This window comes from Mirounga leonina, unplaced genomic scaffold (genome assembly GCF_011800145.1).
Source record: "Mirounga leonina isolate KUSES-001 unplaced genomic scaffold, KU_Mleo_1.0 Mir_115, whole genome shotgun sequence".
NCBI lineage: Eukaryota > Metazoa > Chordata > Mammalia > Carnivora > Phocidae > Mirounga > Mirounga leonina.
Window position 1 is genome coordinate 85,933,676 of NW_023270268.1, and position 14,908 is coordinate 85,948,583.

The 14,908-nt window shown below is 34.5% G+C and overlaps 1 protein-coding gene across 7 annotated transcripts in view; it reads left to right on the plus strand.

Moving 5' to 3' along the window:
- The window catches only part of LRCH3 (leucine rich repeats and calponin homology domain containing 3), a 119,642-nt gene that overhangs the window by 37,286 nt on the left and 67,448 nt on the right, over positions 1-14,908 (plus strand). For all 7 annotated transcript variants that reach the window (XM_034999967.1, XM_034999966.1, XM_034999959.1 and 4 more), the window contains exon 2: positions 13,072-13,216. In XM_034999967.1, the coding sequence (XP_034855858.1) occupies positions 13,072-13,216 (145 nt within the window). The remainder of the gene's footprint in view (positions 1-13,071; positions 13,217-14,908) is intronic.

Sequence of the window (14,908 nt, forward strand, 5' to 3'; positions counted from 1 at the left end):
AACCCATGTTGTTCAAGGGTCAGCTGTATTATAAAAATTCAGTCACAGTTAAGCATGGTCTTTATGGACTAAAGAATTGAGTTTGTTTTCTAATATAATGTGAAACTGGAATCCATTCTAGGCAGAAATTCTTGTTCTTTCCTATGTGAGCAAAAAGAATCTTTGAAGTTGGTTGATGTTTTTTGCTTTCTCTATATTATTTGAAAAGGGAAAATGTGTAATATATTTGAATGATATCTAAAAATAAGGGAGGGAAATTAGAAAATTACAGGAATATATATGTATATGTTGTAAATATATGTACACCCTTTCTCATTAAGATTTAATAATACTTATCTTTGTTATATATTTCTTTTTTTTTTTTTTTTAAGATTTTATTTATTTATTTGACACAGAGAGAGAGCACAAGCAGGGGAAGTGGCAGGGAGAGGGAGAAGTAGGCTCCCTGCTGGGCAGAGCCTGATGTGAGACACGATCCCAGAACCCTGTGGTCATGCCCTGAGCCAAAGGCAGACGCTTAACCGACTGAGCCACCCAGGCGCCCCCTGTTATCATATATTTCTTAACTCTAACATGTTTCACTACAGATAGCCACATGTATGTATGGTGATTTAAACCCATTAGGTATACCCTTTCTGCCTATCAAATTATGGTAGGTTCTGGTTTCTTTAATTGTACCCTTTTCTCCAGCCTTCAGTAGCATTTTTTTCACTGCCCTCTAGGCATCACTAACAGTCTCTGTGAGGCCCCTTAGGGCCACTACCTGATGCCTTCTTTTAAGCCAATGCCAGATGTTTTAAGTTTTGTCAGAGCAGCACTTAAATTCCAGGTACCAATTTCTGTTTTGCTTGGTTATGGCTGTGTAACGGACCATCATAAAGCTTGGTGGCTTACCAAAAAAACCCAACAACCATTTATTCTGAAACTTTCCTAGGGGTGGCGGCTTTCCCTTCTGTCTCCTACCCCCATCCTCCAAATTTAACTTGCCACAGAAGTTTCTGTTACACAAGGTTGAGAGAGAAATAGCTAATTCCAGAACTGGGACATGGAAGGTTGCAAGATAAACCTGGAACATCTTGTTGTGCTAGAATATGAAGAAATTCTCAAAAAAATGAAGATGGCATACCAAAAAGATACAGGAGTTCTCATAATCCAGTCTGGATCATAATGGATTATAAGCCTTTGAATAAAAATGAAAATCCAAGTCCATGTAGAAAATAGGACTATAAATCAATGTGCTAGTAATTTTTATAAATAGGAAGAAGGGGAATATCATAAATTAGAAACACTTTGTATTTCAAAATGGAACAAAGATCCAGTGTTATTATTTTATATACCTAAAGCACTCTTTTACAGTTGTAACCTATTTCAACTTTTGTTTTAATTATGAAATATTTGGGGTGCCTGGGTATCAGACTCTTGATTTTGGCTCAGGTCATGATCTCAGGGTCCTGGGATTGAGCCCCACAGTGGGCTCCACAGTCAGCTGGGAGTCTGCTTGAGAATTTCTCTCCCTCTCCCTTTGCCTTTCCCCCTGCTCTCTCTCTCTCTCAAATAAATAAATAAATCTAAAATATTTATCTAAGTTTGATACACATAATAGTTTTTCCCTGAATAGTTGAATTTGATTCATTTTATGTAAGTACTTGCTTAGAAATAAATTATTTTCAATCCAGGTTATATGATACTTCTTAAAACAGCAAAAAAAAATCATAAAGATAAAATTGTGATTTGGTATTTTTTCACTATGTTAGTTATGTTACAGTCTTACTGTAGCTGAAGCTCTCTATAGATAAGGGAGGACAGGATTTTTACTCATTTCTGAGTCGACAGTTTTTGTTTTATCCATTTATTTGCTCATTTTTTGAATGAATATTTTATTGAGCACCCTACTATGTGCAATGGCACTACTAATTTCCAAATGTACAGAGTTGAACAAAGCATAGTCCCTACCTTTATAACATAAGAGACTCATTAGATATTTGCTGTATGAATCTAGATTTTTATACACCCCCTCCATTAATATTAAGGATGCTTTTTACAGTTTTTTAGGCTTTTTTCTTTAACATATTATTTTAAAACTTAACAGTATCTCTGAGGTGAATTTGACATTGAGGGTAAGATTTTTGTAAATGTGGAAAATATTTAGGCATTTTATTGCAAATGAAATGCCCTAGAATATTTTTTATTGAAACATTTATTTAGTTATTTTAGTTAATTGAGACTTTCATGATTTATCCCTTAACCAGAAATTTTCTCATATTTTTATCAGGCCAAAATAGGCTTTTCATGCTTTGCTCAACTGAATAATACATCCAAGAGCTGTGCCAAAGAGTGGTATAGTTGTTGGTTCACGTTAGAAGAAAAGATAATGGCTGGTGAAAGACCAAGGCCATATTCAGGATATGATACATAGAAGTAACAATAGCTTTATTGCAAAGTTGTTTATTATCCAGTTTGTGGCTTTTCACAGTACTTGGCAAACCTCAGTTGAGTGTGCAGTCTAGAATACAACCTAGGATTGACTACACAGACACAGAGATGGAAATTTAGGAGGTTTGCGTGACAATAACTAGTCTTACGAGTATGTGTGAAATCAAAAGCTTAGTCTAGTAACACAAAGATACGCTAACCTTTGTGCTTCTTTAATCTCACTGAAAGATAAGGAAGTTGTTTTAAACATTTTAATGTAAATCATTAAGTAAATGTTTTTTGCATTTTTGCGTTTTAGAAGTATGGTATACTGAATGCTATATTGCTTCTTTTTGGTGAACAAAGATCATAAATTATTGTATTGTACTCTGCTATATTTTATTATCTAGTACAATTCCATATAATTTGGGGAGTTTTGTTTTTTGTTTTTGTTGTGTTGCTCTCAACCGTAGAAAGCTGGCTTTATGTGTGCCTCTTTGCGTTTTATAGTTTATGAAGTGATTTTCCATGCATTGTTTTATTTGATTCTTAGATTAGGCAGTGACAAAGGAGATAAAGAGAAATGAATGGGTTCAAGATACATTTGTACCAGTAAACTGAGAGTATTTGTTGATAGGATTAGATTGGACAAATGAGAAAGGATGATTCCAGAATTCTGTCTTAAGTAACTGGATAGACATTTCCATCATGAGATAGAAAATACTGGAAAAGTGGTATATTTGCAAATTTCTTTGGCATTAGTGTGTAAAAATAGTTCTCAAAGCTAAGAAGTCTTTTTTCCCCTCTACAGAAAAACATGAGGTAATTTTAAGCATTAGGTTTATATACAGGACTCAGGACACTGCCTGTAAATGAGAATTTCCTACACTAGTTAGTCACTAAGTCAAATGTAGGTAAATTCTGTAACCGTATTTTGCTAGTTTGAACTTGAGAAAAAAATTAAACTATCAGTCTTTGGTCTAGCTGAGCACTTTACTATTTTGAACATAATTGAGATTCCAGTAGTAAAGAAGAAAAGAGCATAGATAATAAAAGGGCTACATCTCTCAGAAATAACATGACCCTTTTAAAAATCCAAATACATTGGATAATTATGTTAAATATAGAGTGTTTTGGTTAAAAGATAAAGATTGTCAAGCAATAAAAAGAAAGCAAAATCTATGTGCTGTTTATAAAAAACACATTCAAAATGTAATGATCCAGAAGTTGTGAAATTAAAGACTAGAGAAAGATATTCTATAGCTATATTAACTATATTAGTTTCCTGTGCTGTGTAACAAACCACCACAAACTTAGCAGCTTAAAGAACTTAATGGTTTCTTTGGATCAGGTGTTCAGGCACAGCTTAGCTAGGTCTGCAGCAGGGCTTCAATCAAGGTGTTGACCAGGGCTGAGTTCTCATCTAGAGGCTTGACTGGGGAAGGGTCTGCTTCCAGGCTCCTTCAGGTTGTTGGCAGAATTTATTTCCTTTCAATGGTAGAAATCATGGTACCTTGCTTCTTTAAAGCTGCAACAGAGAGAGACAGACAGATATAGCCACAGGAATGATATCACATCTCCTTTGCAATCTTCTGTTGGTTAAAGGCAAATCTAACCAATAGAAGTACAGTTGATTTTTAACAAAATGGGTTTGAACCACATGGGTCCACTTATATGAAGATTTTTTTATAGTATGGTACTATAAATGTATTTTCCTTATGATTTTTTTAATATTTTCTTTAGCTTACTTTATTGTAAGAATACACTATATAATACATATAACATACAAAATATATGTTAATTGACTGTTTCTGCTATTGGTAAGGCTTCTGATCAACAGTAAGCTATTAGGAGTTAAGTTTTGGGGGAGTCAAAAGTTATACCCAGTCTTTAACTGTGTGAGGGGTTGGCACTCTTAACTCTCCCACATTGTTCAAGGATCAAATGTATATTGGTTACTTATGAAGTCCCACCCACACTCAATTGGAGGGGGTGTTATACAAGGGCATGAACATGGATCATGGGAGTCACATTAAAATCAGTCCACCAGACCAACCAAAGGAAGAGATTTCAAAGCAAAGAACAGTACTAGGAATAAAAGAGGTAACTTAAGAATTATAAAAATTTGATTTACTAGAAAGATTTAATAATTTAAAATTTTGTAGTAATGTAATAACAAAATCCCAAAATATATAAAGAAGAGGTTAAAGAATTACAGAGAGAAATAGACAAGACAGCAATAGCAATGGTAACAGAAGACTATAATATACTCCTTTGAGCAGTTAATACAAAAAAACTGACCAAAAAAAGTAAAGATGAGCCTGAACAATGCAGTCAAACAGATAGGACCTAGTAGACATAACTAGAACATTGTGTCCAATGTAGAATGCACATTCTTTTCAGACTCACACAGACTATTTATAAAAATGGGCCATATGCTGATCCATAAAGAAAATGCAGAAAAATATCAAAGGATTGAAATAACAAAAGAGTATTCTTTTACCCTAATGAAGTTGTTAGAAATCAACAAAAAGGTAATTAGAGTATCTTTAAATGTTCAAAAATTAAAGAATACATTTCTGACAGAATGAGACAAGAAATCATAATGGAAATTAGAAAATATTTCTAATCTAATATACTTAAAAAATATATATTCTCGAGATTCAGCTAAAGCAGCACTTGAAGGGAATTTTATAGCTTTAAATATGTATATTTGAGAAGAACAGTCTAAAAATTAATAGGCTAAGCATCCATCTCAATAAATTAGGAAAAGAATAACACAATCCCTCCTCCAAATAAAAAGATGATAAAGATAGAAACAAATTAACAACACAGGAATTATACAGTGAATAGGGATAACAAAGCCAAAGTTGATATTTTGAAAACACTAATGATATTTTCAAATCATTGATGAGATTGATCAAGAAAGAAGGTACAAAATTCAAAGTCAGAAGGAAAATAGAAGGCATCCCTTCAGATGCTATAGACATTAAGAAAAGATATTAGAAACAGCTTTTTGCTAATGAAATTGAAAATTCTGATGAAAATAGCAAACTCCTAGACTCTAATAACTTAAAACTGATTCAGGAAGATTTATAAAACCTAAATATAGGGTGTCTGGGTGGCTCAGTCAGTTGGGTGTCCAACTCTTGATTTCATCTCAGGGTCCTGGGATTGAGCCCTAAGTCAGGCTCTGTGCTCAGCACAGTTTCCTTGTCCCTCTCCCTCTGCTCCTCCCCCTGCTCGTGCTCTCTCTCCCTCTAAAATAAATAAATAAAATCTTAAAAAAAAATAAAAGATTTATAAAACCTAAATAATTTTATAAGTATTAATGACATTTATTCAGTTGTGAAAAATCTTTGTTTTAAGGGAAATTCCAGGACCAGATGGCTTCATCAATGAATTCTAACAGGCTTTTTAAAAAGAAATAATTTGAGGGGTGCCTGGCCTGCTTGGTTGGGAGAGCATGTGACTCTTGATTTCAGGGTCATGAGTTTGAGCCCCATGTTGGGTGTAGAGATAACTTAAAAAAAAGAGAGAATTTAAACTTTATATAAACTCTTTCAGTCAAGAGAAAAAAAGGGAATATCCCCAAATTAAATTTTATGAGACCAAACAACCTTGATATCAAATCTTGACAAAGTTAGTATGAGAAAGTAAATACTCCAGAGTATTATTATGAGTATTTGTGATAATATATGCTAAAATCTTGAAACAAATATTAATGAAGTGAGTCCAGCTAATATAAAGGATAAAACATCATGACTAAATTGAGTTTATCTCAAGAATGCAAGATTTGATGTTAGAAAGTCAATTTAATTTCATAATAATAGCATAAAGTTTTAATGAGAAAGACAGAAATCAATTCTACACTAATGGAATAAAAGAACAGTGGAGGGCGCCTAGGTGGCTCAGTTGGTTAAGCGACTGCCTTCAGCTCAGGTCATGATCCCAGGGTCCTGGGATCGAGTCCCACATCGGGCTCCCTGCTCTGCGGGAAGCCTGCTTCTCCCTCTCCCACTCCCCCTGCTTGTGTTCCCTCTCTCGCTGTGTCTCTCTCTGTCAAATAAATAAATAAAATCTTTAAAAAAAAAAAAGAACAGTGGAATAAAGGAGTAAAATTAATTCCATATTAATATAAGAAAAGATAAAAATCAATTCTACACTAATGGAATAAAAAAACAGTGGAATAAAGGAGTAAAATTAATTCTATATTAATATAAGAAAAGATAAAAATCAAAGAGGGCACGTATTGAATGGGGCACTGGGTGTTATACGCAAACAATGAATCATGGAACGCTACATCAAAAACTAATGATGTAATGTATGATGATTAACATAACATAATAAAATTTTTTAAAAATCCTATGATCATCTCAATATGATTTCATCTCAATAGATGAAAAAAAGAGATTGATGAAAATTCAACATCTATTACTGATAAAAACTCTTAGTAAACTAGGACTAGAAAGGAATTTCAGAGACACCTGGGTGGTTCAGTCAGTTAAACGGCTGCCTTCAACTCAGGTCATGATCTCAGGGTCCTGGGATTGAGTCCCACATCCGGTTCCCTGCTCAGCCTGCTTCACCCTCTCCCTCTGCCTGCCACTCCCTCTGCTTGTGCTCTCTCTCTCTCTCTCCCTGACAAATAATAAATCTTAAAAAAACAAAGGAATTTCATTAATCTGATAAGGAATATCTACAGAAAACCTTTGGAATTAGGAACAAGACAAAATACCTTCTATTAACCCTTTTATTCAGCATCATACTGAAGAGCCTAGCCAACATTGTAAGGGAATTCAATAAGTAAGTAAGTAAATAAATAAATAAGTAAGGATCAGAAAGAAAAAAAACCACAAGCTTTCGATATTCACATAACCATGTAATTATGGTTCTAGAACTATCCAAAAGACTCTACAGATAAATTACATCAATGAAAAAAAGGCTCATCAAGAACGCCAGATACAAAATCAATATATAAAAATCAATTTTATTTCTGTTAGTAACTAGTGGTTAGAAAATAAAACTAAAAATATATGTCATTTATAAAATAATCAGAACCGGGGATAAAGCAAGTAAACAATGTATAAAATCCTTTTGAGGAAAATTATAAAATTTTATTAATAGATAAATTAAAGGTGGCTTTTATTAATTAATGGAGATGTTCATGGATTGAAAGATTCAATATTGTAAAGGTGTTATTTCTTCTCAAGTTGATGTTTGATTCACTACAATCTCCAGCAAGTGTTTTCATGAAATTAAACAAGCCCATTCTAAAGTTTATAAGGAGAAGCAGAGGACCTGGAAAGCCAAGAAACACTTGAAGAACCAAGTGGTAGGAATACCTTAGCAGTTTAAGAACACATCACTCTGCTAGATGTCAAGAATTATTATAAAGCTATAGTAATTAAGATTGAGTAATATTGACATAAGGATGGACAAGTAGTGCAGTGTATTAGAGAGCCTTCAAATAGACCCGTACAAACAGACACCTGATATATGACAAAGGTGTTATTGACAAATAATAGGAGGGAAGATGGTCTTTTCAATAGCTGTCACTGGGACAAGTGGGTATCCCTGTAGGAAAAATTGGAATTGGCCTCCTACTTCACATTATACTAGAAAAAGCAATCCCTGGTATAGTAAATGTGGCGGTCAAACTGTAAAACCTTTAGAAGAATATATCTTTATAAACTTGGAATAGGGAAGGTTTTCTTTTAAAACTGTAAAAACCACTAACCATAAAGGAAAAGATTAATAAAACATTTCACTGTATTAAAGACTGTCATCAAAGATACCAAAAGACTGTGAAACTTCAAACCACAGAGTGGGGGAAGATATTTGCAACACATATAATTGACACCAGATTCAAATTCACAATTTGTAAAGATGTCCAACAAACCAAAAGACTCTACAAGAAAGGAAATCTATGGCCAATAAACACGAAAATAGTACCTCATTGATAATAAAGGAAATGAAAATTAAAACCACAATGAAATACTACTGTGTGAAAATCTTTAAAACATAATAAACATATTAGGACATCTCACAATAACAAGTATTGGCAAGGACGTGAAGCCACAAGAACTCTTTCACACCGCTGGTAGATGTGTAAATTGGTACAACCACTTTGGAAAACAGTTTGTCATTCTCTTGTGAAGTTGAAGATCCATATATCTTATTACATGGCATTTTCACTGCTAGATATTTATCTAGATTGATGTGTAATTGAAATGTTCATCAGTAGTAGAATAAGCAAATAAATTGTGGCATGTTCATATAGAAGAGAACTATGAAGGGCCCCTGGGTGGCTCAGTTGGTTAAGCGACTGCCTTTGGCTCAGGTCATGGTCCCGGGGTCCTGGGATTGAGTCCCACATCGGGCTCCCCCTGCTCTGCGGGGAGCCTGCTTCTCTCTCTCCCTCTGCCTGCCACTCCCCCTGCTTGTGCTCTCTCTCTCTCTGTCAAATAAATAAAATCTTAAAAAAAAGAGAGAGAACTATGAAGACAGTGAAAATGAAGGAACTACTGCAGGATACAACTTACATGAAAACAGAAGGAAACTGATTCTCCCCTAAAATCTCCAGAAGGAATGTAGTAGCCCTGCCAGCACACCTTGATTTTACCCAATGAGACTTATTTCTGACTTCTGACCTCCAGAAATGTAAAATAATGGAATTGTGTTGTTTTAAGCCACTGAATTTGTGGTAATCTGTTACAGCAACAATAGGTAGCTAATACTAAAAATTATAAAGTGTTAAAACTATCAAGGAAATGATTATCACTAAAATCAGTAGATTGGTTTCTCTTTTGGAGGGAAGAGGTTATGATCAGGAAGAGCTACATTGGAGCTTCTAGGGTACTGGCAATATTTTATTTATTTGAATGCATATATGTTTTATGTAGTCTTCTGCACATACAAAGTTAGCGTCATTGCTTTTATTACCAGAAAAGGAGTTTTAAGAATAATACATACCCATAATTTTTTAAACTGAAGGTTATTTCTTAAAGGCTTTTTAAAATTTTATTTATTTATTTGTTTTAGAGAGAGAGAGAGCACGTGCGCGAACAGACAAGTAGGGCTGGGGCAGAGGGGGAGAATCTTCAAGCAGACTCCCCGCTGAGCCTGGGCTGGATCTCACAACCCATGAGATCACGACTTGAACCGAAACCAAGAGCCGGATGCTTAACCAAGTGAGCCACCCAGGCGCCCCTAAAGGCTTTTTAAAATCACATTTCTTTGACTATGAAATTATTTCTTCCTGGAGGGAGTATGACAAAAAATATTTTTTATAAACCACTAGTACTTTGCAGTATTTTCCGTAATATGATCAATGACCTAAATGACTCTTTTATAAATTTATAGCATGTAAAAAAATTACTCAGTTAACATAAGGAAGAAGCTACTTGTCTTCCCAAATTGAAATAAAAATACAATTTAAGTGGAAGAACTTATAAGAACCCTTAAAACTCTGGTTTCAAAAATAGATTATGCCTTAAATTTGCTAAATATTAAAAAATTAAGGAGTACCCATTTATTGAAATGCATCTAAGCCTAGTGTGTATCTTGCTGTTATTTTTTCCCTGTTTAGTATGGGGGTAAAAAAAATGATGGAAGCTATTTGTTTCATTTTTCTGGATTTTAAGTAATTTAAAGATTTATTTATTTGTGTGACGGAGAGCACATGAGTGGGGAGTAGGAGGGGGGTAGAAGCCGACTCAGCAGACCCCCCTCACCCTCCCCACCCCACCCCTGCTGAGCTCAATCCCAGGACCTGACCTGAGCCAAAGGCAGATGTTTAACAGACTGAGCTTAAATCCTGTTTGTTTAAGGGATTAAGCATCATCCCTGCCTAAATTTAATTTGTTGCCTGGAGCTTTCATTTTGGAGGGTTAAATTTAAATAAGGAGCAGTTTGCAATGAATTTAATTTCTTTCATTTCTTCAACTTTTTTTTAAGTTTATGTATTTATTTAAGTAATCTCTACACCCAATGTGGGGCTAAAACTCATGACCCGGAGATCAAGAGTCACATGCTCCTCCAACTGAGCCAGCCAGGCATCCCTCATTTCTTCAACTTTTAAAATTATACTAGTAAAATTTAAATAGGAATTGATAAAAATAATTCTTGTTGCATTTAGTATGAAAGAAATTGTTTATAGTGTAATTCTATAGGGAATTTTTAGTCTTAAGTACTTGATGGTCTCTGTTAACCAGGGCTTTAACTTTTTCCTAATGAATACAATATGGGGAGGCATTTTGGCAAGATGGTGATCTGTTTTCCCAACTTCAGTTACTAAGTACCAATTCAGAGTGAAACCAGCTCTGAGACTTGCAGGCTGGAGGGCCTAGAGGGAATATGTGAGTTTGGGAAATATACTGTGATCCAAATGAAAACAAGAGGCAAAATCCTATGGGGCAATTATCAAAATTTATAAGTTCTCAGAAAGAACTATGCCCCTGAGTGGAAGCTTACTTCCAATGCATTGTAGAGATTGCTTCTGCTGTTTTGGTGTTAACTGCCTTTCAAGGGACTCGAGCTTGGAGGATGAGGCAAGCCATGAATTGGCAAAGGAAAATAATTCATTTAAAGGAATGCCAGCAGACAGACAGATGAACAAGGATTGCATCTACAAGTGATTTCAGTGAAAGAGAACAGAAATAGAAACTGGAAGAGAGAGATGACAGATTTAACAGGCAAAACAAAATAAATTATCTTAGATTTTCAAGAGAAACAAAGAGACATGCTTCTAATCATGGTGTAAGAGAAAACAGAAAGCAGGGAGCTTTTTTATATATTAATTTGTGGAAAGGGTGATTATTGTTGAGACTCAAATTCCTGGTCTGGAACATTAAGTAGAAGAGTATACCAAAACGGGGCAGTGGGAGAGGGGAGATATATATATATATATATATATATATATCCATCCATTGATAGATATATCCATATATATATGGAAGGAGAAAGAGCAAATGGAGGAGATACAACAACTAGAGATAGAATAGGCAAGCATTTCTCTGGTTTAGAGAAAGATTGAAAGAGCCTATTGAGTTCAGACCAGAGTGGTGAGGATGGTGGGGAGACAAAAAAACATGCTGTTTACAAAGGAAAAGTCACGTGCCAGACTACTCAATGTGACACTGGAAGCTAGACAGTAATAAAATAACATCTGCAGGTTCCTAAGAAAGGACCTGTGCCTATACCTAGCCAAATATTATTCACATGTTATGGTGAAAACAAGATACTTGTGGATATGCAGTAATACAGGTCCTCCATTTAGGGGAAAAGTTCTCAGTAAATGATTCTCACCAAATAATTACCAACAAAGACTTTAAGGTAGGGCATAAGAAGAGGGAAAACAGTGGTAAGCAAATGAATCTCACAGTATATTTAACTAGATCTAAATGGATAATGATGGAGTGACTTTATTTCAACACATTCCCTGGTCTTCTGCATTTCCTGAAAGTTTGCAGAAGCTTCATTAGACGCAGGTTCTGTTCCTCTGGCAAGACTGTAAATGATGTTCTGTTCTTCCAGAGGGAGGCCTACAGTTTCTGATTATCTTATTGTAAAGACAGCTGTTAATACTCAATTCTAGATCCGTTAATTCATTGAGGTTTGCAAAATGGTGACATTCTATCATTTTTCATTTATAGCTAGAACACTTATACAGAGACGCTTCCTTTCATCTGTTTGGTTATTCAGTGATACAGTTCATATAGGAAAGCCAAGTTAAATGTTTTCCCCTTACTTTATCAGTTTACAAGATAATGAATTGGTTCTCTATCATCTTTTGGGAGGGAAGGGGGAGATGTCATTATAAACTAGTATAATTCAATATATGTGATACATTTGAGTCCTTTGCAATTATTATCTTTATTGAAGCTAAGATTGTCTCATCTTTGGCCAGTGGGAGCAAAAATGGTTCCTGACTCCTTTTGACATGACCCTGATAATCTTTGACAGTAAAGAAAGGGGCAGTATAATGGGGTGCCTAGGTGGCTTAGTTGGTTAAGCATCTGCCTTCAGTTCAGGTCATGATCCCGGGGTCCTGGGATAGAGCCCCGTGTCGAGCACCCAGCTCAGCAGGGAGTCTCCCTCTCCCTCTTCCTCTGACCCTCTCCCCTGCTCACACTCTTGCTTGTTCTCTGTCTCTCTCAAATGAATAAATAAAAAGTCTTTTTAAAAAAAAAGGAAAGAAAGGGGCAGGTTTTTGTTGTTGTTGTTGGGCTGGTTTTTGTTTTTGTTTTTTAGTTTTGCTTTGCTTTTTTAAAAACCTCAGAATGTTGTCTGTGCTTTTGGGAAGGTGGATTTTAGGATCCATTTGTTTCCTAGGATATTTGATACTTAGTATGATCTTTGGTGTAATTGTAGGGAGATATGCCTTAGAATTTGTGTTACTTGCAAAAAATACTGGTTTTATTTTTTAAGTATATGTGAAGACTCAGAAAGAATCAGTATTTCCCAGCAAAAAGATGGAGAGGTGTATGTTAAAATGGTTTTTTCAACTGATTAATAAATATTTGAATGTTTACTCTGGACCATTCTTCACGATGGGAACTCTTGGGAATTCAGACAGTCATGAAACCTGCTTATTTACCTAACATTTCAATAAAATAAGTTCTAAGGATTGATCTTAAACCTTATTTTTTCTTTCAGATCTGTCACGAAATCGTCTCTCAGAAATTCCCATAGAAGCTTGTCATTTCGTTTCTCTTGAGAATCTCAACTTATATCAAAATTGTATTCGGTATATACCAGAGGCAATTCTAAACCTACAGGCTCTGACATTCTTAAATATTAGGTAAGGATGTTGTTTCTTTTCTTTTTTTTTTTTCTTCTAATTTTTAGTTTTATGTGGTATTTTCAGTTCTCTCTTCCCTTTCACTAAAATTTACATTATCTGTTCATATCTGCAGTATCTATACAATCTTCTTAGGCTAAATTAACAATATTTCCTATGTCATTCTAGTTTCTCCCTTTGTCTTTAGCTTTGCAATAATTAACAAACTGTAAGGGTCATGAGCCTGATAGGCTTGCAATAGTCTTGTAGCTATGATTCTCCAGTTACATTTTCAAATAAGTTTTATCAGAAGAGAATAGATCTGAAAGTACTTTCACTCTTGTGATTTTGTATTTTTGTGTACTAAGTTCTGAATGTGTAAATGCATTTATTTAACTCCTTTCTATTTTTTCATATCTTGGAAGACTTCTTTCGCTATTTTTTTCATTATAAAAGTTATATATGTTCACTGGAGAAAATGAGCAAATGTAGAAAAGTATAAAGAAAATTCATCAAAATGTTGTATCTGAGTTATAATTATAGGTGATGTTTTTCTTTTTCTCCAGGCTTTCAGTCAAATTTTTAAATGAGTTTTTCCCCTTGGCGTGAAATACTCTTTGGAAATATTTTTATATGTAAACATTGTGTACCATTTATATACTTCTAAAACTCGTTTTCCCTTTCAGATATTCAGTTTATTGCAGTTTTTTGCCATGATAAAAATAATACTGGCAGAGACTCTTGTATGTAAATGTTTATTTTTCTCTTTCCTTAAGGTAAATGTCTAAGAATAGAATTATTATTTTTTTAAGATTTTATTTATTTGAGAGAGAGAGTGCGACAGAGATGGAGAGAGCATAAGCGGGGAGGAGAGCTCGGAGAAGCAGTCTCCCTGCCTGGCAGGGAGCCCGATGCGGGGCTTGATCCCAGGACTCTGGGATCATGATCTGAGCCAAAGGCAGACGTTTAACCGACTGAGCCACCCAGGCACCCTGGAATAGAATTATTATTGATTTAAAAAGTTTTAAAGGCTCATGATCTGTATTAGTCAAATCAGCAAAAGGTCTTGGAAATGGGGCCAATTGACCCTAGAGATTAAAAGGTTAAATCTATATAAGTAAAATTTTAATTTATTTTTATCCTAATGATAGATGTGTACTTTTAGTACTGCTTTTGCATGTTTTTGTATAAATAAAAGATTCCACACCTATATTTCAGCTGATGTGACATATTTGAAATCACAGCCTGTCACTTGTTTTCCATAGAACCATATTTGGATCATTTATATACATTTGATTATAATGTATGTAATGATGAGGGAAGTAGATTACAACTACTTTTATGTTTATAAATCTTCTTTGGAAGACAAGGGGAGAGGATGAGAGTCATCTGCTGTATTTTTAAATCACTTTATACATAACATTAACTAATAAAATAATAATATGTTGTGTTTATATAGCACATCATTATTTACAAAGGAGTTTTATGGTATAGGGCCCTGTAGAATAGGTAGAGGAGGTATTAAAATCCTCAATTTACAGATGAGGAGTCTGTGTAAAAAGCAGATAATGCTGTGCTTAAAACCACAAAGGTGATAGGTCAGGAAATGGAGACTAGAATCCAAATCTAATACCCCATTTGTTCCTTCCAAGACTTAACGTTTGTCACTTTACTGAATATAGAATAGGAAAGATGGAAATTTTTTTCTTGAGT